Source organism: Rhinatrema bivittatum, chromosome 5 (genome assembly GCF_901001135.1).
Source record: "Rhinatrema bivittatum chromosome 5, aRhiBiv1.1, whole genome shotgun sequence".
NCBI classification, from domain to species: Eukaryota; Metazoa; Chordata; class Amphibia; order Gymnophiona; family Rhinatrematidae; genus Rhinatrema; species Rhinatrema bivittatum.
Window position 1 is genome coordinate 79,793,152 of NC_042619.1, and position 23,269 is coordinate 79,816,420.

Sequence of the window (23,269 nt, forward strand, 5' to 3'; positions counted from 1 at the left end):
AATTTTCCTGCCACTTCCTGTTTAACTCAGTATTCTTGTTTAATGACTCTATTTGTGTTGATAAATAATTAATCTTACTTGAGCAATCCACCAAAGACTTTGCTATTGCAGATGTTAATGACCACAGCGAGTCTAGAGTTACTACCTCCGGTTTTGGTGATGTTAAAAATTCACCAGCACTAACAGGGGTTCTTGGGTCAGATCTCTCACCTCCTCCTTCCGAGACCCGTCCTTCCCATCTGTTTAGTTCTCCTCCTCCAGTGCATAACTCTCCGCTTCCCACAGAGGACTGAGAGAGCTCCTCCGCCGACGCAGCCCCCTCAACCCGATTCTCTCGGTACACCAACTCCGGGTTCCCAGTCGGGCTGGGCGTCGAGGCTGCCCTCACAGCCGGAGGTAGACGCTCATCCAATGGGCTTAGAGATGTTCCTTCCGAGGCTGGATCACAGTCTCCTTCCTGTGTCACAGCAGCCGGACTCACCATACCCAAAATCGCCGGTTTAACTACACACTGTTCGATTGTTTTCCACCCCAACAGGACTGTTTTTTGTGTTGCCACAGGGCTCCGTTGGAACTATGAATTCGGGTTTAGGCTGGGAGACCCGAGTTCTTGGTACTACTAACCGTTCTGGCTCACCAGTTTCCCTTTCAAATGCATTATTATGTCCCAGTCAGTAATACGCGTTGGGTCCTGGAATGTATCTGGGATTGGTTCCGTTATAAAACGCTACAAAATTTTACAAGCATTACAGTGTCACGTTCACATTGCTTTTCTACAGGAAACGAAATTGGATGCGTCTGAACACCAGAAACTCAGCAGAATGTGGGTAAATCAAGTCTTTTCAGCGCAAAGCTCATCAAGAGGGGCTGGTGTCGCAGTTTTGACAGGCAAGCAGTTTTCCTTTCACTTGGAACGTATGATAGCAGATGATGAGGGAAGCTATCTTATTATAAATTGTCAAATTCAAGGGCGGGACTTCACTCTTTGTAACCTGTATGCTCCTAATGCTTATACACATGCCTTCTATACTCGACTGATTGCATTACTGGCTACACATGCTAAAGGTTATTTATTGCTTGGTGGCGATTTTAATTGTGTTTTAGATCCCACTCAAGATCGCTTCACTGAAAAAGCTGGGCCGGGGGATGCTCCTTCTAAGGGCATTTCATTGGTTTGTCAGGCTTTAGATGTACTTGACGCTTGGAGGACGCTTCACCCTTCTGATTTAGAATATACCCATCTCTCCCGGGCTCATGGGACAGGGTCCCGAATTGATTATATACTGACTAGGAGCATAGATTTTGCCCGTGTGTTACGGGCAGAACTGGGTCCCTTAGTGGTCTCGGACCAAACTCCCATCCTATTGGATTTCTTGGTTAAGACGCCGTACTCTTTCCCACAATTATGGCAATTTCCACGTCTTTTGACTGGAGATGGACCTTTTCGTGCCTACCTGCTTCAGCAGTGGACGGATTATGTTGGCCATAATGAGCAACATAAGTCGAAACCCTTGCTGTTTTGGGAGACAGCGAAAGTGGTACTTAGGAGCGCTTTGATTGCTTATACTGCTCGTACTAATAAGACCCAACTGCAACAGATTCGCGCATTGGAGGATCGCCTACTGGTGGCTAAGCGTGCTTATGAGAGATCTCCTACGCAGCATCATAAATCATTAATGCATGCTGTAATGCTTGACTTGAATTCTTATTATATGATTGTGCGAGGAAATCTGCTTTTTATTTTAAGGCCAAGTATTATCATCAGGGCAACAAATCAGGTAGACTCCTGGCGAACATGATCAAATCCTGGGGAAGCAAGGCACATATAGCGGCACTGAAAACACCTGCTGGTACTTTAACACGAATCAAGCCATGGGTGATCTCTTCTGTGACTATTACCGTCAGCTATATCAGGCTGAATCGGTAAATCCGGAGGCCATTGCGGACTATCTTACTCATTCACGATTACCTTGTTTAAATGACGATCAACTGGACTTACTAAAGAAGCCAATTCAACCGAGGGAACTTCAATTAGCAATAAAGAGGGCCAAACCTTTGAAAGCCCCGGGCCCGGACACCCGGTTGAGGTTTATAAAGTGCTTTCAGCACAGGTAGTTCTACCTTTAGCAGAAATGCTTAATGATGTTATTGAACATCCAGCTTCTCCTTTATATCGTAATCAGGCATATATAACAGTCATACCCAAGGATAAAAAGGATCCCACTCTACCGGAATCTTATAGACCGATTTCCCTCCTTAATTTTGATATGAAGCTTTTGGCAAAAGTCATGGCTACCCGCCTTTCGCACCTCTTACCTGGTCTTATTCATGAGGATCAGGTGGGTTTCGTGAAGGATCGTGGCTCATCCTCTAATGTTCGAAAGATATTGTCCTCCCTTGAAACATGTCACTGGCAAGAAATTCCATCTATTTTAATAAGCTTTGGACGCTGAAAAAGTGTTTGATAGGGTGGGATGGCCCTTTATGTTTGCAGACCTAGATTCATTGGGTATCACTGGATATTTTCGGTCGACAGTACATGCATTATATCATGAGCTGTTGGCCTCGGTATTACTTAATGGCATGTTGACAACACCCTTTTTCATACATCGTGGTACTCGCCAGGGCTGCCCACTTTCTCCTCTTGTTCATTCTCACGTTGGAACCTCTTTTGAATCGTATAAGGGGCAATGAGTCTATTAAAGGCATTTCTCCTCACCCTGGTGTCTCTGCCCCTTACAAGTTGGTGGCTTTTGCCGATGATCTTTTAGTTCATCTAAGTTTCCCACAATCCTCTTGGGCGGCATTAATGGGGGAGATGAGTGTTTACAACTCGCTGGCTGGTCTCAAACTAAATTTAGGTAAATCATTGTATTTATTAACCATGCCTGGTTCCCAAACTTGGTTACCGGTTGATTTTCCCATACCACAGGCGATTCATCATATCAAATACTTAGGAATACTCATACCCAAACTCCCACACTTGATACAGATGATCAATTACAAGGAATTTATGCAAAATACTACCATTTTGCTTTCTAGATGGGCTCATCTTCCTCTTACATTAGTGGGCAGGATTGCCTTATATAAAATGCTCATTTTCTCCAAATGGTTGTACGCGATGCAGCTCCTCCCTATTGCTTGGACAAGGCGAGAATTTAAGGCTCTAGATGCTCAATTACGGAAATTTTTGTGGCAGGGTAAAAAACCCAGGATAGCTTTACAAACTCTTCGCTTATCTAGGAGGCGGGGAGGTTGGGGACTACCAGATTTTAAGGTATATAATGTAGCCTGTCAGTTACGACATGCTGCGGACTGGTTAATGACTACGTCCTACTATACCCCATTGGCGATTGAGCAAATCCAGGTACAGCCTTTAAGTCTTGCCTATGTTCTACATAAGCCCTTGTGCAAGCTCCCAGCATATCTACTCACTAGTGTGTTAATTAGGCCTACCTATGTTGCTTGGAAGTGGGCCTGTCAACGATTCCAATTTACTCGTGGTGTAACGCATTTTTTGCCCCTGCAGGGCAATTTGGATTTCCCCCCTGGCTTGCACAATCGACTTTTTGGGATTTGGTACGAGAAGGGAATTAAATCTGTTTGGCAATTGGTAGATGATTCAAATAAGGTGTATCTTTTTTCTTTGTTACAAGATCAGTATGACATACCAAACAGTCATTTTTATGCATACCTGCAGGTCCGGCATTACATTGGCACTTTGAAATTGCCGGATCCTCATCAACTTGCCTGGGAATTTTTGTCTGATTTTTTAGATATGATTGACCCCACTCGCCATAGGCTTCCTTTTTGGTATAAATTGCTAGAGAACTCCCGAGCTTTTCCTCCTTGGGACAAAGTGGTAGCTGGCTGGAATAGGGAACTGGGAACATTTTTAACAACGCCCTATTATAGACAATGTTTTTCCAGAGCACAATCTCTATCGGTGCTGACTCCTTTGTTAGAGCTTCAATTCAAATTTTTACATAGATTTTATATGGCTTCAGCACAGGCTAGTAGGTTGGGGAGAGGTGGCCCAGGATGTTGTCCAAAATGTGGAGCCTCTCGAGGCACTCTTGGTCATCAGTTCTGGTCTTGTCCCATAATTCGATTATTTTGGGGAACTGTACACAGTTACCTCCAGCAAAAATGTACCTTTCAATTTGCTTTTCATGTTAATGTCTTTATTTGGGATGATAGTAGAGGCATTTTTTTTGCAAAGCGGACTACACGGTGGTGGTTCCGCCTTGTGGTCTTGTTAGCTAAGAAATGTTAGCTAAGACATGATACGTACTCCCGTGAATGCCGGTATAGAAAAACACAAATAAATAAAAATAAAATAAAATGTATCTTGCAGAAGTGGTTGACTGCAGATCCACCAACTTTGACGCAATTACGTAACCTTATTTATCAGACCTGTTTTTTGAATAAGTATATAACCAAAGTGGAATGGTTTCGCCCCTGTAAATTCTTTGTAAATTGATGGGAGACTTACCTCCTTTCTCTGTCTTCCTCGGCATGGAGTTTAATTCTTAATGATTTGCCTAAAAGCTAAATTGTGCACATGTCTGTATATCTTGGTGCCTAAGTTGTTTTTTGTTTTTTTTTTGTTTTAGTCTTTGTTTTTCGTGTTATCAAATTGTTTATAACTGATGTCCTGAGTCGGGTGGGGGGGAGAGAGAACTATATAGCTGTAGGATTTGTTCCTGATTTGTTCCTACGCTGTTTTTCTGGCTTACAAGAGTCTAGCTGGAAAGTGGCATACATGCTATGTAATTTGTACTTATGGAACGTTTGTAAAACTGTGACGATTTGATTTATAATTTTTTGAACTGTTTGTTACTATTGTCACTATTATAAAAATTTAAAAAAAAAAAAAAAGGAAAAATATTAAGGTAAAAAAAAACCCTGCCTCACCATGTAGCACAAGCCCTAAACTCTAGATACAGCTTGCCTCTTTAGTACGCAAAACAACCCTAATCCTGAGTACCTTCCAGGCCCCTCAGACAATTCACTAAGTTAAAGGCAGTTTCAGGACTTTTTTCTCTTTACTTGCGTGCTTCTCTATAAGCAAACAAGCTTCTAGCTTCCAATGCTTTTGTACTTAATTTAAGAGCCCTGCTCTGCTTCGATGTGTTCTCCCAGCCACACCTTTTCACTTCCAGCTTAACTGTGTACAAGAACACTGTGTAAAGAACAGTGTCTCAACCTTCTCTCTGGAGGCTTGGGGTTCTTATCTGTGCAAGGCTTAGAGAAAATAAATCTTCAACCTGACATCATATGTGGGAGACCGAGAGGTGTTTCCCTGGCTGGAGACAAAGCCACACGGCCTCTAGCCTTTCTGGTGAAGATAAAACTTTATTAAGCAAAAATAATACTTCACAATGGACTTCCTACCTTAGCAGTAGTCACATACACAACAAGGGCTGTAGACTGCCTTGCTTCTGATCAGTGAAACACTCACTCTCTGGAGCTGCCTGCCTCCTGGAGGCATAAGGGCCTCCTGAACACAGCTGGGCTTGCACTATTAGTCCAGCCCTAGCAGGGTCTCTCGCTCTGTGGGATTTAAGGTGGACAAGGCTCCCTGCCTGGTCCCGCAAACACAAAAAAGGGGAAAACAGGATCACTCTGTTACACTATGTAACAATGAACCAATTCACAAAAATAATAACTAAAGAGTTGGTAACCATAACCAACAATACATAATTAAAATAAACTATAATTCATCCCCCAACTAAAAGCTGTACTAACTACACTCCCAACTATTATATCCAGACATTTAGGAAAGCAAATGAGGATGTCAATAAAATCCACTATATAAACAGAATTAAAATAACCAGGTCTAGCAAGAATGCCTGAAGTCCAATAAGGTCTCTGTCAGCCGAATTTGCCAAGGCAGAGAGTTCCACAAATACAGAACAATAAGGCTTCTACAAGAGAACACTAGTGGCACAGAAATCAGGGTTCTCTCATATCTATTTCTACAGTTGAATTTTTTTTTTTTTTTTAAAAGGAACTGTGACCCCCCCTCCCCCCATAAACACACTTCCAACCACCCTCTTTTCAGGGTTTGAGAATGACAGATCTCTCTGTAAAAGAGGGCTTCCAGCTATGCCGGGACTGCACCGGCTTCTGCTCCAACACCCATGATATGGCCTACTACTCCCACCAAGGTATGATGGGGATTCAATGAAATGTACAGGCTTCCTAAATCAATGTCAAATGCAGTTTGACTTACAGGCAACTTTTGTTTCCCACTGATCGTATCAAGGTGACATATTCTATCCTTACTAGGCAGCTCCTCTCTGGCCTGGGCATCTCCTCTCTGGGAAAGTGATGATCCTCTCCTGGGGAACTTGAATTGCTTCCTGTAAGAATTACAGCAGATCTTCGATGAGCCTGGTCACATGGCTTCCAAGGTGTCAGAACTCCAGCAGATCAGACAAGGTTCTTGGTCTGTTGGGAGAGGAGTACACAGTGCACTTCTACACCCTGGCTTTTGAACTTCAGTGGGGTAGTGACAGTTTGACTGCAATTTTCAGGCAAGGGCTGTCAAAGTGTATAAAAGGATGAGCTGGCTGCCAGGGATCTGCTGGAGACATTGGAATGCCTAATGAATCTAGCCATTCAGCTAGACCTAAGGTTCCAATAGTCCTGGAACCTTGGCCCGCTGTCCCAACCATCTCGCCACAAACTTCCAGCAGCCAGTAACTTCCCACTCACCTCCTGAGCCGGGACCAGCAACAGTAGAAGCCAGCAGGTTGACCACTTTAAAGTATCTGCGGAGGAGAAGCAAAGGCACCCCAATCTGAACCTGTGCTTGGATTGTACTGCATCTAGGCACTTTGCAAGTTACTACTGAATAACCTGGGAAATGCAAGGTCCTAGGCCTGGTGGGAGAGGCCATCCTAGGTCATCCCTGCATCTTTCCACAACTCCTAGTACCAGTATGTCTCTCTCCTGGGGACATTCTTGTGGATGTTGTTGCCTTCTTGGATACCAGTGCTGGCGGCAGCTTCATTCATGAGTCTTTGGTCCATCACTATTGGATACAGACAGACCCTTTGGATACTCTGCTCTCAATCTCATCCATGTACAGATAACCTTAGCCTGGACATCTACGAGACACTGTACCCCTCACCATGCACACAGGGGTTCTGCATTGTAAGCAAATCAGTCTTTGTGCGTTATCCAAAGCAGTCAATGCAGTTATCTTTGGCCTACCGTGGTTCATTCTACATCAGCCCAAATCGAGTGATGCCTTACCAAAGTTTCGCCTGTGATGCCCTTGGCTTGGATCGATACTTTAGAGTTTCTGGGTCCACCGCCACAATACACAGAGTTTGCAGATGTGTTGAGCAAACAGCAGGCGGAAGTCCTGCCATTTCATCGCTCCTACGACTGTGCCATTGACTTGGTCCTCTAACAAGGTTCTGCCCAGAAGCAGGGTATACCTACTCTCTGCCACTGAAACAGTGTCTATGATCAAATATATTAAAGAGAGGCTTCATTTGTCCCTCCTCGTCACCTGCAGGGGCTGGATTCTTTTTTGTAGGGAAGAAGGACAATTCGTCACATCCCTGCATTGACTATTGTAATCTTAACACCATTACCAAGAACCTCTATCGTCTTCCCTTGATCTCAGAGCTCTTTGAATGCTTTCGGGGCAAGCAGATATTTACCAACCTGAACCTTCAGGGGGCATACAACCTGATCAGGAGCCGAGAAGGCAATGAATGGAAGACCACTTTTAACACCCGTGAAGGACCTGTAGTCTTTCAATTTACGATCAATGAGATCTTCTAGGACCTTCTCTACTCCCATGTGGTAGTTTACCTGGATAATATCCTAGTCTTCTCTAAGTCTTTGCCAGAGCATCAACATTATGTGAAACATGCTCTCCAGAGACTCTCCAAGCACCACCTCTATGCCAAGTTAGAGAACTGTGCCTTCGAACAGGAAGAACTTCCCTTTTTGGGATATGTTCTCTCCTGCTAAGGCCAACTCCAGGCGCCGCACGCACGAAGGAGCGCGACAAAGGGGCTTGCCCCTTTGAGTGCCCCTTCGTGCGCCCTTTGTGACCCTTTTGACCTAATATAAAGCACTGTGTTCTGCTCTGCCATCAAACGTTGTTGCAACAATCAAAAAAAAAAAAAAAAATTATCCACGTTGGATGCAGCCTTTAGAGGCAAGTGCTTACCTGTTTTAACCTAGATGTTATTAGAAATAACGGTACCTAAAGCAGTTTACTTGTCTCATTTACCTATTTTACTTGCTTACCTTTACTTACCTAGATTATTACTCAGTCTTTACCTAGAAGTGATTGGATACAACAGTACCTAAGGCCTAAAGCACCTAGAGCTTGAAGCACCCCTTTTAAGCACTCTTCTACTTGCTTCATTTAACTGTAATTTCACGTACTCAAACTCCCCTTTCTTCCCTCCTCTCTCCCTCCTTCCTCCCTTTTTTACAGGTAAGCTACCTTGCTTTTATTATCTTCCACCTTGTTTGCCCGCATCCACCGCAACTTACTGACTGCCACACTCATCACAAAATACAAACTCACTCTACAAAACACACAAACTCACAAATTCACATTCACTATTTCCTGTGCAGCTTCAAAATGCTAAACATCCCAACGCTCAGCTACTATAGACATAGACCTACTGCACCTCATGCCATACAACAACGATCATATCTCAAAAACATTCACACAACCATGATCTCCCCACCACTCACACAAATCATCGGCCTCACAGCCCTCACACTTATCCTCTTCAATGCACAATCATTAAACAAAAAAACCTCTATACTCAATGACATCCTCTCTGACGAAACACCAGACATCTGTGCAATAACAGAAACATGGTTGAAAGACACTGATAATGTTCTCCTCAACCAGCTCCCCAACAACATATATGATATAGTCTCCATCCCCCGATTAAAAAAGAAAGGTGGAGGCATACTCTTAGCCACCAACAAACAACTCAAACTCATACTCCAACCCATCCCCCCCCCAGCTAAATTAGAAATTGGCTTGTTCAAAGCCCCATCCCTACAAATCTGCCTCATATATGCTCCCCCTGGAACCCTCAACAATAACCCTTCTTCTCTCATTGAATATATAGCTAAAAATATCTCTATCGGCTCCCCAGCTATTATCCTAGGAGATTTTAATCTCCATGTTAACAAAACACCCCATACACCTAGCTGCTCCTCCTTCATGGAAGCCATGGAATCACTAGGATTCAAGCAAATCATAAATATGCCCACACATAAAGCTGGTCACTCTCTCGACCTCATTTTTACCAACCGTCACATCGTAACTGATTCTCTATCATGCACACCTATCCCATGGTCTGACCACTATATCATAAGAACATCTAACACCCTACAAAGACCTCCGACCCTTCCAATTAGTGCTACCACCATACAATACCGAAAATCATGCAATAGAGACGAGCTTACTACAGCTCTATCCAATGCTCAGTTTAATCTTGATATATCAAATGCTGACACTGCTTTAACATCATGGAATGAATACACCCTCTCAATTGCTAATAACATTTGCCCCCTCATTACAAAAAAACTCTCCTCAGAAAAATACAAAAAAACCCTGGTACACTCCCACACTAAAAGACTTAAAACAAGCCCTTAGAAAAGCTGAAAAAAATTGGCGTAAAGAACCCAGACCTACTCTCCTTGCACGATACAAAACTTTGCTGCAAAATTATAGTGAGATGATCAACAATGCTAAAAAAAATTACTACGCTGGTAAAATACACCAATTTCAATTCAATCCAAAAGTGCTGTTCGAATATGTCACTTCACTTACCAACCTCACTCCAAATATCATCCCAGAAGAAGAAGCCAAAATCAAATGCGAACTGGCTTCTTTCTTTCAGGACAAAATTAACAAAATTATGACACGCTTCTCCCACAATTCCTACTTGCCCCAAGTCAATAACTGCTGTTACATAAAAGACTCTGCACCTCAGCTAACAATTTTTGAAAACACAGCAACAACTGAAATCGAATCCCTACTCAAAAAAGCTAGACCCTCCTCTCACCCCTCTGATACCATGCCCACAAAACTCCTCCTCACCGTCCCTGATCTAATAGCCAGCCCTATCTCTAACATTATCAATGCATCCATTGAATTTGGGCAAGTGCCCAACTCTCTCAAATTTGCTATCCTTAAACCCACTTTAAAAAAAACCAAAACTCGACCCATTAGACCTTGCCAATTACCGCCCAATTTCTAATCTCCCATTTATTGCTAAAATCCTAGAAAAAACCATTAACAGTCAACTTAGTGACTATTTAGAAGAACACCAAATCCTCTCTCCCTCACAATACGGATTTCGCAAATTACATAGTACTGAAACCTTGCTCTTATCTCTGTCTGATTACCTTCTCAAAAGCCTAGATAAAAATCAACCTCATCTTCTAGTAATCCTGGATATCTCAGCGGCTTTTGATACCGTTAACCACCAAATTCTCCTCCAACGCCTTCACGAGATTGGAATAACTGGTACTGCTCATAACTGGTTTACCTCCTACCTGTCTAACCTTAACTATAAAGTCAAAATTGGCAACCACCTATCAAAAGAAATCCCCCTGAAGCAAGGAGTCCCACAAGGCTCTTCACTTTCATCTACCCTTTTTAACATCTATCTCCTACCACTCTGCCATCTCCTCGCCAATCTTAAGCTTCCACACTTTTTGTACGCTGATGATGTACAAATTCTTATTCCAATAACGGAATCCATACCCAAAGCCCTTGAAATCTGGGACACTACCCTCGCTTCTATCAATAATCTACTAACTTCCTTACAACTTGCCCTCAACTCCACAAAAACAGAACTCATGATCATATCTCCTCCCACACCACTACATGCTTCGCCTACCTCACCAATAACACCGATGCACATACAATTCTCCCACCAAGTCCGAGACCTAGGAGTCATTATTGACGACCAAATGACCCTCAAAAAATTTATCAGCGCTATCCTTAAAGAGTGTTTTTTCAAATTACATACACTCAAAAAATTGAAACCCTTGCTTCACGCATCTGATTTCCGGACAGTTTTACAAGCCATGTTGTTTTCCAAAACAGATTATTGCAATTCACTCCTCCTAGGCCTACATAAAAATGCCATCCGCCCCTTACAAATCCTGCAAAATACTGCAGCCCGCATTCTTTCTAATACAAACTCAAAGGAACATATTACACCAGTTTTGAAGGATTTACACTGGCTCCCCATTCAATCTCGCATACACTATAAGACACTAACACTTATCCATAAAGCCCTCCACAATCCTGAAATGAAATGGTTTAATAATACACTACAATTTCAAAATTCTATCAAACCTACCAGAAATCAATACCTTGCCACATTACAGACCCCATCGCCTAAACTATATAACTATGCCTCCACCAAAGCGCGAGCACTTTCTTTTGCTGGCCCTTTTTTATGGAATACCATGCCCACCGAACTGCGCCTTGAGCCATCTCCCAAAACATTCAAGCAAAAACTCAAGACATGGTTATTTACACATGCCTATACTTGAAATATATATGTCCTTCCTCTCCTCTACCTGCCCTGCCTTATCTACCCGACACCCACTGTCTATATACCAACTCTAACTTCCCTATTTCTGCTATTACTATAAATATCCTACCATATAATTGCTCTTAATCGCATTCGAAGCGCTATCTCTCCCTTCTTACCACCTCTAATTTAGAACTCCATCCCCTCCTAACCCTTTCCCTTAGCTTTTACTTATTCCCCTTGAACCATTTACTCTCTAGTACTGTTTAATTTAGTTCAGTTAAGTTACAACTATATGATAGTTCTGTCTAAAAAAAGAAAAAAAAAAAAAAGATTCTAATTGTTTGATGTTTAAATATTTATATACTTACCTTTGTTAATTGTATAACGCCTATATAACTCTGTTAAATGTATAACGCCTTGGCGTAAGTTCCTGTTTACTGTACACCAACGTGATATCTTTGATGAGCGGCGGTATATAAAAATTTATAAATAAATAAATAAACATAAGGAGCCAGACAAATTAAAGGCCATACTGGAGTGGCCCCAGACTGTGGGCCTCAAGGCACTGCAGTGCTTCCTGGGGTTCATAAATTACTATATGCAATTTATTCATAATTACTCATCCTTAGCGGCTCTGCTCACAGCCCTAACCAAGAAGTGCGTGGACACTAAAAACTGGACAATGGACCCTATCCAAGTTTTCACGCATCTCAAAGAGGCGCTCACCCTTGATCCGTGTCTAAACCACCCAGACCCATCTAAGCCATTCATTCTGGAAGTAGATGCATCTTCCCTTGGGGTATGCACTGTTCTCCTGCAGCATAACCAAAATGGTACTCTCATGACCTGCTCCTATTTCTCGAAAAAACTCTCTCCTGCAGAGAACTATACCATTGGTGATTGTGAGCTGCTAGCGGTCAAGCTGGCCTTAGAGGAATGGCGACACCTGTTGGAAGGAGCTAAGCACCTAATAACCATCTATACAGATCACAAAAACCTAGAACACCTAGCACAACCCCCGGCAAGCCTGCTGGTCATTGTTTGGTTTTTTTTTAATCAATTTGACTTTGAGTTGCAGTATCGTCCCACTGAGAAAAACAGATGAGCCAATACCCTCTCAAGCTCCTTTGATACTGAGGGCTCTCTGAAGTCTCCAAGGCATATCACTGACTCTACGAAGATTATAATTACTGCCACATTCACAGTCCCTCCTGGGAAGACTGTGGTTTCCCAGCATCTAGGACAAAAAGTTCTTCAGTGGGCTCATGACTCCTGTTTGGCAGATCACCCAAGGATCACCCTAACCTTGGAATTAATCTTCTGATACTACTGGTGGCTACAGATGAAGACCGATATAAAGCATTACATAGAGTTCTGTCCTCAGTGTGACTTGAATAAAATTGAACGAGCTCGACCATGGGGGTTGTTATAGCAGCTGCCAGCCCCTAAGGGACCCTGGACCCACTTAACCACCTACTTTCATCACTGATCTTCCCCTCTCTGGCAGCAAAACCACCAAATGGGTGGTACTGGATAGACTTTCTGTTACGACTATGGCTGCTATGCAGCCGCCTCACCACCAAAGGTCCCCCACGAGCATGCTCTCCTGGCTGGCCCAGTCTGCCCTCCTTGTCTACTCTATGTTTTTGACTTCCTTTATAACCTTGTCTAGCATATCCCTCGGTGCTTCGGCATCAAGCTCATTTGGGCTCCCTGCTCTAGCCACCCTTCTGCTTTGCTCTGCTGCCTACGGGCCTCTGCCTTGCTCTGCTGCCTACAGGCCTCTGCCTTGCCCTGCTGCCTACAGGCTCCTGACTTGCTGCGTTTGGGCTTTTGTGTTTTATGTTCAGTGTTAGTACTGTTTGGTTAGTCTGTCTAGTCACTGTCAGTCTTGTTTCCCCGGGTTCCATTAGTCCAGTCACTCATACCTACAGTCAGTATCACCCTTACCTGCACGCTATCCTGAGTCCATCCTTACCAGCACCCAGTTCCAGTATTCTGATCAACTTTACCTGCATTCACTTTCACGCATACCTCCATGCTGTTCCTGTGTACCAAGCTCACCCTTACCTCCACGCACCTTGTATTAGATTCCTCCAGCCTGTATCAGACTCCCTCCAGCCAGCTCCCACCACCATAGGCATCCTCTGCATAATCATCAGTTTCTCTAGTTCCAGACGGTATCAACACATTCCTGCCTGCACCAGCCAGTATCAGAGGCTCTACTACAAACTCCTGTTTCTCTCCACCCTGAGTCACTCCTACAGGTGGTGTTCACTACACCTGATCAGTGCCCAATCGTAACACTTTCTAAGATGGATCATTTCACGCCCCTTCCAGGCCTCACATCAGCGCCTAAACTGGCTAAACTCTTTATCCAACATATCTTCCGCCTGCATGGACTCCCTCTTCACATCCTCTCAGACGGGGAGTACAGTTCACGGACCACTTCAGAAGAGACTTGTGCAGGAAGTTTAGAATTATGATGGATTTCATTTCAGCTTTCCATCCAAAGAGCAATGGGCAAACCGAGTGAGTAAATCAGAGTCTCAAGGCTTTTCTACTAGTTTATGTGAAACAAATGGCAGGATAACTGAGCCTCCCTCCTCCCATGGATCGAATTATGCCATAATAACCATGTAAACATTTCCACTGGCTTATCGCCCTTCTATATAGGATTCAGGCGTCATCCATGTACACCAAGACAAGTTCCAGTTTCAGTCACTTGCCTGGCAGCTGACCTGATGGGGCATGAACTTCAGGAGCTTTGACAGAAGTCACATTGCATCCTAGAGCAAGCAACAGAGCTGTTTAACAAACAAGCAGACAAGAAACGTCATCCAGTGCCTCAACTTTACCTGGGAAGCCTCGTTTGGCTCAGCACTAAACTTGCGGTTGAAAATGTCTACAATGAAATTTGCTCCACGATTTGTGGGCCCATTTCCTATTGAATGATAACTTGGTCCAGTATAGCTTACAAACTCAAATTACCTCTCTTCTCTGCGCATTCATGATGTCTTCCATATATATCTCTGTCAAAACCTGTAATTCTCTCTTGGCCAGGATGACCACCTCTCCAAGTCAATGAAGTCTCTACGAAAGAGGATACCCAATTCGAAGTCCAGGAGAAATTTCTATAGGGTCTAAAATCAGTTGCAGTATCTAATCTCATGGAAAAACTATGGATTAGAGGAGAATTCTTAGAAGCCAGTCTCCCAACTCCAAGACCCCAGCTAGTATGTGAGTTCCACTAAAGATTTTCCAGGTAATCCAAGCCCAGAAGACTGGGGAAGGGATTTTGGAGGGGCAATTACTGTTAGAATTGGCGGATCATGGGAGGGCTACATGAGCTGCCTCACCTCACCCTCGACATGGCCCAGCCCAGCCTGCAGTCAGTGCACAGCCTCCTGCCCCAGACGCCATCCAGCACCAACTGAGACATCACTGGCCAACACTTCCACTGCCTCCCCTTAGGCGCATACACACATGCGCGCATTATATGGGTCCCACAGCAGAAAATACTGAGCTGCACCCTTGGATTACATCAGGCCAATTGACCTATTTAAGCAAAGGCCTCGCAACATTACTTTGCCTCAGCAACAGGTCTCCTGCCTTAACAGTGCGTGTTGCCTTCACGTTCTTGGTTCCTGTATCCTGCATTCCTGATTCCTCATCCAACTTTACCTTGTATTGGACATCTCGTCCAATGTCTTCTGTATGTCTTTGTTCTCCCTTGGCTTGACTTCCAGATTCTGATTTCTTGATTGGACCTAACCACCCTTGTCTGCTACCTGCCTCAATATCTCTGATTCCATTAGCCTGCTGCCTGCCCTTACCCCGGCATGCCACTGAACTCTTGCTCTAGTCATCACTCTAGGGACCTGCCTTAAGTCCTGCCAGCTGCCATAACCCATGGGCTCAACCTGCAGATGAGGTAGCTGGTAAAGGTGAAGCTCCAGACTGTCCCACTACAGGGCACAATGGCATAGGCCTCGTAAGTTCGCCTACGAGGCACCATCAACTACACCGCAGCACAAGGGGCTCACACCCATGCCACCCATCACATGTGCACATAAACGCAATGCAAGTATCCTTCTGTAAGCTAGTTTAAATAGTTTGTGCAGCTTTTAGATAATGACATTATTTCTTGTCTGTAGTTTGTAAGAGTCCTCATTATGTAACAACTCTAACCCTCTGAAGAAGTAATTACTGGCAAAACAAACTTTTTTGTCAGGGAAAGGGGCTTGCTCTAATTATAAAAATCTGTGTATGACTGAATATTTTTGAAGGATTTGACAATCATACTCCCGCTTTTGGATTGTTTACAAATTTGATTTGAGTAACTGATATGTTTCAAGTGAGATACTAATTAAATGTGGATCTTTTCAGACAGACATTTGAATTTCTGCTTTTTTACCATGAATGGCCTCAAAGCAGATTACAAAATAATTAAAAGTTACAATAATATAAAAATTAACAGACAATAATGATTGAGCATTTACACATTTAGAGATAGATTCATAGTCAGATTTTTCATTGTTGGCTTAGAAATAGGAATAGGTTTGTGGTAATCCGATTGTCGGAGAGGTGGTTTCTATCAGGAATGTGAGGCTGAAAAGCCATATTTTAGATTCAGGAGCCATTTTGTCTTCTTTTACTTTGGCTTTGCAAAACTCTCTTCAGTTTAGATGATGTTTCAATGCTCTTCAGAGTTACAAGATTGTTCATAGGCTTCTAGCTATTCCATATAGAAAGAAACATTTTAAGAAAAGGCACTATTAACAGAAAAAAATATTTAAAAACTGTGGCCCACATGGAGCTCACTAAAGGATATCCACTCCCTGCTACATCATTGCAAGAAGTTTTAGGACATGTCTTCATTACATACATTTACCAACAGCAACATCAACCGAGCCCTTTGCATGCACTAAAGCAACTCTAGTCCTTCAGAACCACAAACAGGTCAGGTCCCCAGGGCACAAACAATGAACGTAAACAAGGCAGTGCATGCAAATCACCCACTGTGGACACCCTGAAAACCCAGCCCACCTGCGGCTCTCCAGGACCAGAGCTGGCCACCTCCGCACGAAAGCAGAATATCAGTGGACAAAAGCAAACCATTTGTAATACATCACAGAGAGATGGGTTACTTCTGTCTCCCTGACAATTCACATATTCTCTAATATCTCTTTCCACCTGGCGCAGGGAAATAAAAAGGTATAGTGTTTTAAATCACACCATACCACAGCCTTGTCTAGGTGTTTTCAATATATCAGGCCAATTCAGTAAAAACGCGGGAGAGCGGACGAACGGCCACTCGCCGGTGCGCGCGATACAGTATGCAAATGAGATGGTGCTGTAGAAATCGGGCAAAAGGAGGTGCTAGGGACACTAGCGCGTCCATAGCGCCACCTTTTAGCCCAGAGCGGTGGCTGTCAGCGGGTTTGACAGCCGACGCTCAATTTTGCTGGTGTCGGTTCTCGAGCCCGCTGACAGCCACGGGCTCGGAAACTGGACACCGGCAAAATTGAACGTCCGGTTTTCGGCCCGACAGCCGCCGGCCCATTTAAAATTTTTTTCTTCTTTTTTTTTTTCTACTTTTTTTTACCCTTCGGGACCTCCGACTTAATATCGCTATGATATTAAGTCGGAGGGGGCACAGAAAAGCAGTTTTTACTGCTTTTCTGTGCACTTTCCTGGTGCCGGCAGAAACTAGCGCCTACCTTTGGGTAGGCGCTAATTTCTTAAAGAAAAATCTGCGGCTTGGCTGCACATTTTATTTTCTGTATCGCAGGGAATACCTAATAGGGCCATCAACATGCATTTGATGGCCCTATTGGACGCGCGTTTTCCACCCCTTACTGAATAAGGGGTAAGGGAAAACGCGCGTCCAAGAGCATGTTAACAGTGCGCTCCATCGGAGTGCACTGTACTGTATTGGCCTGTATGTTATTATAGACAGTGGCTTTAGACAAATATATGCAGATTTTGTTTTTAATGTTTAATTGTATTTTGCATGTATAGAATTTTGATAATATTTTTGCAGACGTTTGTGATAGCAATATCATAATTGTATTTTTATATAAAATAGGCTGTTTTTTTAGGTTGATTCATTAGTTTTCTATTTAACCTTGATTACTGTGTGTATATGTGAACACTTCATTTTGTACTTTGGATTGCCTAAAATACTTTTTACTATATATCTCTCACTATCTATCTATATAGTAAGAGTATTTTTTTCAGCAAGATCTAAAACACTCAAAAAGAAAATGTTTTAGGGATCCCCAAATTAAGCATTCGTTAATAAAGCTACATTAAAATTACAAAAAAAAAAAAATATATCTATAGTATATAACTGCATACCTGAAGTTGGTCTGTTTGTTTCAGTCGTTGTTCTTCCAATCTCATCTGCTCTTCTAAGAACTCTTCAAATGATTGCTTTGTCTCTTTAATGCCAGATACAATGGGCCTTATGTAATTCAAAACATTCCACAGTAAGATCTGTTATTCTCTTGCAATCAATTACAGTATACCAATGCAACTAAATTGCTCAAAATTTGTCTAAAAGGTATTTTGTCTTTACAGAATCTTTTTTCTACAATATGTGTAGTAACCAATACCATTTTGACACAGTCTTGGTGACTAGGAGATGGCCAAGGATTGCTTGTAGAAAAAGAACTTGAGAATTTGAGTATTTCTGAAATTTGACAGATTGAGAAGTGAAGACCTGTCTTGGACATAGCAAATGTTGCTTACCTGTAACAGGTGTTCTCACAGGACAGCAGGATGTAAGTCCTCACATATGGGTGATACCACAGGATGGAGCCCAATCACGGAACACTTTTGTCAAAGTTTCTAGAACTTTGACTGGCCCCTACTGGGCATGCCCAGGATGGCACTAACTCTGCAACCAGCAGGGGTCCCCCTTCAGTCTTGTTTAAAAGCTATAGTAAGTGCCAAAAAATAAAATAAGAAAAATGTAACGAACCCAACACCGCAGGGTGGCAGGCAGGTTTCGTGAGGACTAACATCCTGCTGTCCTGTGAGAACACCTGTCACAGGTAAGCAACATTTGCTTTCTCACAGGACAAGCAGGATGGTAGTCCTCACATATGGGTGAGTCCCGAGCTCAGGATGTCCGAGATATGCACCAAATGTACCCAAGATATGCAACGAGCACAACAATTGGGGTGGAATTTGGTAGAGGGCATCCTGAACCCTAACGGGCAGGCCGAAGGGGGTTGGTACATCAAGTTGCAAAAAGGTTGCGCAAGACAGACTGGCCAAAGATGGAATCTGGTCTTCCAGCCTTGTCTAAACAATAATGGGCTGTAAAGGTATGGAGAGAACTCCAGGTGGCAGCCCTACAAATATCAGGAAGCGGCACCGAGCGTAGGTGCGCTACTGAAGTTGCCATGGCCCTGACAGAGTGTGCTTTAACACTGTCTTGAAGTGGAATGCCTGCTGATAGCAAAAGGATATGCAGTCCGCCAACCAGGAGGAGAGAGAGTCTGCTTACCCACAGGTTGCCCCAATCTGGTGGAATGGAAAGAAACAAACAGTTGGGTGGATTTTCTATGGGTAGCTGTACAGTCTAGATAGAATGCTAGAGCCCGTTTACAGTCAAGGGTATGCAGAGCCTGTTCTCCTGGATTAGAATGGGGCCTGGGAAAGAAGATGGGTAGTATAATGGATTGATTAATGTGAAACTCAGATACTACCTTAGGCAAAAACTTAGGGTGAGTGCGGAGTACTACCCGGTCATACAGAAGTTTAGCGTAAGGAGATAGGTAACTAGGGCCTATAACTCACTAACTCTGCGAGCGGATGTGATTGCCAAAAGAAAAATTGCTTTCCATGTGAGATATCGAAGATCACAGGATTGGAGAGGCTTGAATGGTGGTTTCATGAGCCGACCTAAAACCAGGTTGAGGTCCCAAGAAGGGGCCGGAGGGCACAGTGGAGGTTTGAGGTGGAGCAAACCCTTCAGAAAATGTGTTACAAGGGGTTGTACTGAAATGGGAACATCCCCAACACCTTTATGGAAGGCAGCTACCTCACTGACATGCATCCTCATGGAAGAAGTTTTTAGACCTGATTCTGATAAGTGTCAGAGATAGTCCAGAAACGTTGTGGTGGAACAAGTGAAAGGATCAAGGGACAGTGAGGAACACCATGACTTAATCCTGTTCCATTTGTAAAAATAAGATTTTCTCGTGGAAGGTTTCCGTGAAGCAATCAGGACATGGGAAACTGGCTCCGAAAGGTTGAGTGGCTGAAGCATTAACCTTTCAACATCCAGGCAGTCAGGGACAAGGCCTGAAGATTGGGGTGTCGTAAGCACCCGTCGTTCTGAGTGATGAGAAGCGGGTCCTTCCCCAGGGGAATGTGTCTGCGAATGGAGAGGTCCTGAAGAACTGGAAACCACACTTGGCATGGCCAGTGAGGGGCTATCAGGATCATGCTTCCCTTGTCCTGACGTAGCTTCACGAGAGTCTTTGAGAGAAGTGGAAATGGAGGAAATGCATATAGGAGCCCGGTGGCCCATGAGAGGAAGAACGTGTCTCTTGGTAGTGAGAGTGTTGGCTGCGAGTGAGAGAGCAAAGGTGCTCGACGTTGCTGTTTTGAGGTGACGCAAAGAGGTCTATGTGGGGGTAACCCCAATGTTGGAATATTGAGTCCGCTACTGTGGGGTTGAGGGACCACTCGTGCGGCTGAAACATGCAACTCAGCTTGTCTGCCAACACATTGTCCACTCCCGGCAAGTAGGTGGCCCTGAGGTACATTGAATGGGAAAGGGCCTCCGCCCATATCTAAGCAGCTTCCTGACACAGGAGGTAGGAGCCCGTTTCCCCTTGTTTATTGATGTACCACATGGCCACCTGGTTGTCCGTCTGAATCAGGATGAGCTGGTTGGAAAGACGATCCTGAAACACTGACAGCATATCTGATTGCTCTGAGTTCCAGGAAATGTATTTGGTGTCTGGCTTCCTCTGGAGACCAGGTACCTTGAGTTTGCAAATTCGCAACATGTGCTCCCCAGCCGAGGTTGGAAGCATTAGTGGTAAAGGTTATTTGAGGATCCGGAGTCTGGAAAGGTAGGCCTTGGAGGAGATTGGACTGATTTTTTCACCAAGCTAGAGACTGACAAAGTGGGTTGGTGATGTAGACCATGGTTGACAGTAGTTGAGTGGATTGAGTCCATTGTGACCTTAGAGTCCACTGCATGACTCTCATGGCCAAGCAGGCCATTGGGGTAACATGCACTAAGGACGCCATGTGCCCCAGTAAGACAAGGAAATGGCATGCAGTTGAGTGTTGAGACTGTAGTTGGTGTGCAAGAGAAGTGAGAGTGAGAGCTCATTCTCGAGGCAGAAATGCCTTTGCTGTGAAGGTGTCCAAGTCTGCCCCTATGAATGACAAAGTTTGAGATAGGACTAAGCAGGATTTTGTGTAATTGATGAGAAATCCTAGAGAGATCAGAGTGTGTAAGGTAAGTTGTAGGGACGTCAGAGCAGCTTGCTGAGTGGGAGCCCTGATCAACCAATCGTCGAGATAGGGGTAAACGTGAACACCTTGGGTCCTGAGGAAAGCTGCTACTGCTACGAGACACTTGGTGAAAACTCGTGGTGCAGATGTCAGGCCGAATGGGAGCACTCTGTATTGATAGTGCTTTGGGCCTACCAGGACTCTCAGAAATCTGCGATGAGACTGAGTTATCGCAATGTGTGTGTAAGCATCCTGGAGATCTAGAGAGCAGAGCCAGTCCTCCCTTTGTAAAAGAGGAAGGAGGAAACCCAAGGTTACCATCTTGAACTTTTCTCGTTGGACGTACTTGTTGAGGGCATGCAGGTCCAGAATTGGACGAACGCCGCCTGACTTTTTGGGGATTAGAAAGTGCCGGGAATAGAATCTGAGGCCCTGTTGGGAGTAGGGCACTGGTTCGATTGCTTTGGATCAAAGGAGGAGGGAGACTTCCTGATCCAAGAGTAGTGAGTGGTCTGATGTTCCCCATGTCAGCCGAGGTGGGGAATCCGGTGGGATGGAGAGAAAGTTCAGGTGATAACCTTGAGAGATTATTGCAAGAACCCACTGGTCTGAGGTGATTGTATGCCATATGTTGATGAAATGGCACAATCGACCTCCCACAGGGACATTGGTAGTGGAAGCTGGATGCTGCTCTCTATGAAAGAGTCAAAAACCAGATGCATGCCCCGGCTGAGGAGTTACCTGTGGTTTTGGTTTACGAGGATGTCGGGACTGGGCCTTCTGGTAAGGCTTAGTGGAGCGACCTCTAGTCGGAGGTGGATAGGACTTCCTTTGACTGTAGAATGACTTTTTGGAGTCCTTCCTGAATGTGTGCTTGGCTGGATATTCAGAAGGCAACAAAGAGAGTTGGCGAAGAGTCTCATGATGATCCTTGAGCTGTGCCACTGTTTGCTGGATCTATTCACCAAACAGATTGTCCCCAATGCAAGGCAAATCGGACAATCTGTCTTAGACTTCAGGACGTAGGTCCAAAGACTTAAGCCAGGGCCATCTTCTTGCCGAAATAGCAGCTGCAGATACCCTGGAAGCGGTATCAAAGATGTCAGAAGGTGATCGTATTTCATGCTTTCCCGCTTCAAATCCTTTGTGAACCAGGGCTTGTAGCTGTTCCTGGAATTGCTGAGGGACAGACTCCGCAAAGTCCTGTATTTGCTTGAATAGGACCCTGTTGTACTGGGTCATATAAAGTTGGTAACATGTGATCTGAGAGATAAGCATTGATCCCTGGAAGACATGCCGACCAATGACATCCAGGAATTTCTGCTCTTTGCCTGGAGGGAAGGACGAATGAGGTTTTGAGTGCCGGGCCTTCTTTTGGGCAGACTCAACCACCACGGACTGGTGATCCAATTGAGGTTTTTGGAAGCCTGGAGCTGACAGGACCAAATATGTGGTGTCTGCTTTCTGGTTGACTGGTGCCACCAAACCAGGGTGTTCCCAATTCTTCTTCAGAAGATCCAGAAGAACTTGATGAATAGGGATAGAGGTAATTTCTTTAGGAGCGTCCAGAAATTATAGAACCTCCATCATCTGGTGTCTATCATCCTGCTCAGTCTGCAGTTGAAAGGGAACTAACTCAGACATTTCCTTCACAAAATTAATGAAAGACAAGTCCTCTGGAGGAGAACGTTTCCTGCTTTCAGTAGGGGAGGGTGGTGATGGTAAATCAACAATGTCCAGGGATGAATCGTCAGTCCATGGATCATAAGGTTCATCACTGTCCCCTCCAGGAACCTTAGAGGGATGGGACGAAGGTATCCCCGAAGGTCCTGGTCTAGGCTCCGAAGGCATCAATGGACGGATCGGCGGCACAGATGGCAGTAACGGTATCGGTGACATCGATGGTTGAGGCATTGGCAGGACTCCCGATGGAGGAAGACGGAACGGTGTTTCTCCTCCTGATGACAGAGGAATTGAAGAGGGCACCGGAACCACTGGTGTCCCCAGATCCATCGGAGGAAAAGCGGCTAGTAGCTCTTCCATCCTCGAGAGTAGCGGTGCCATTGCTACCGGAATGGGATCGGTGGTCGGTTCGGGAATCGACACCGGCATCGGAGGGATCTGGAATCTTTTCATCGCTTTGCCGATGGCCTCCTGAACCATTCTGTCCAGCTCTTCACAGAGACCTGGAGCGGTTCCGGAAGGGGAAGAGGCAGAGGCGT

At 44.4% G+C, this 23,269-nt stretch overlaps 1 protein-coding gene across 3 annotated transcripts in view; it reads right to left on the bottom strand.

Annotated features, from left to right (window-relative positions):
* CENPJ (centromere protein J) overlaps positions 1-23,269 on the bottom strand; it is a 363,081-nt gene that overhangs the window by 267,391 nt on the left and 72,421 nt on the right. For all 3 annotated transcript variants that reach the window (XM_029602492.1, XM_029602491.1, XM_029602493.1), the window contains one exon: positions 17,922-18,027. In XM_029602492.1, the coding sequence (XP_029458352.1) occupies positions 17,922-18,027 (106 nt within the window). The remainder of the gene's footprint in view (positions 1-17,921; positions 18,028-23,269) is intronic.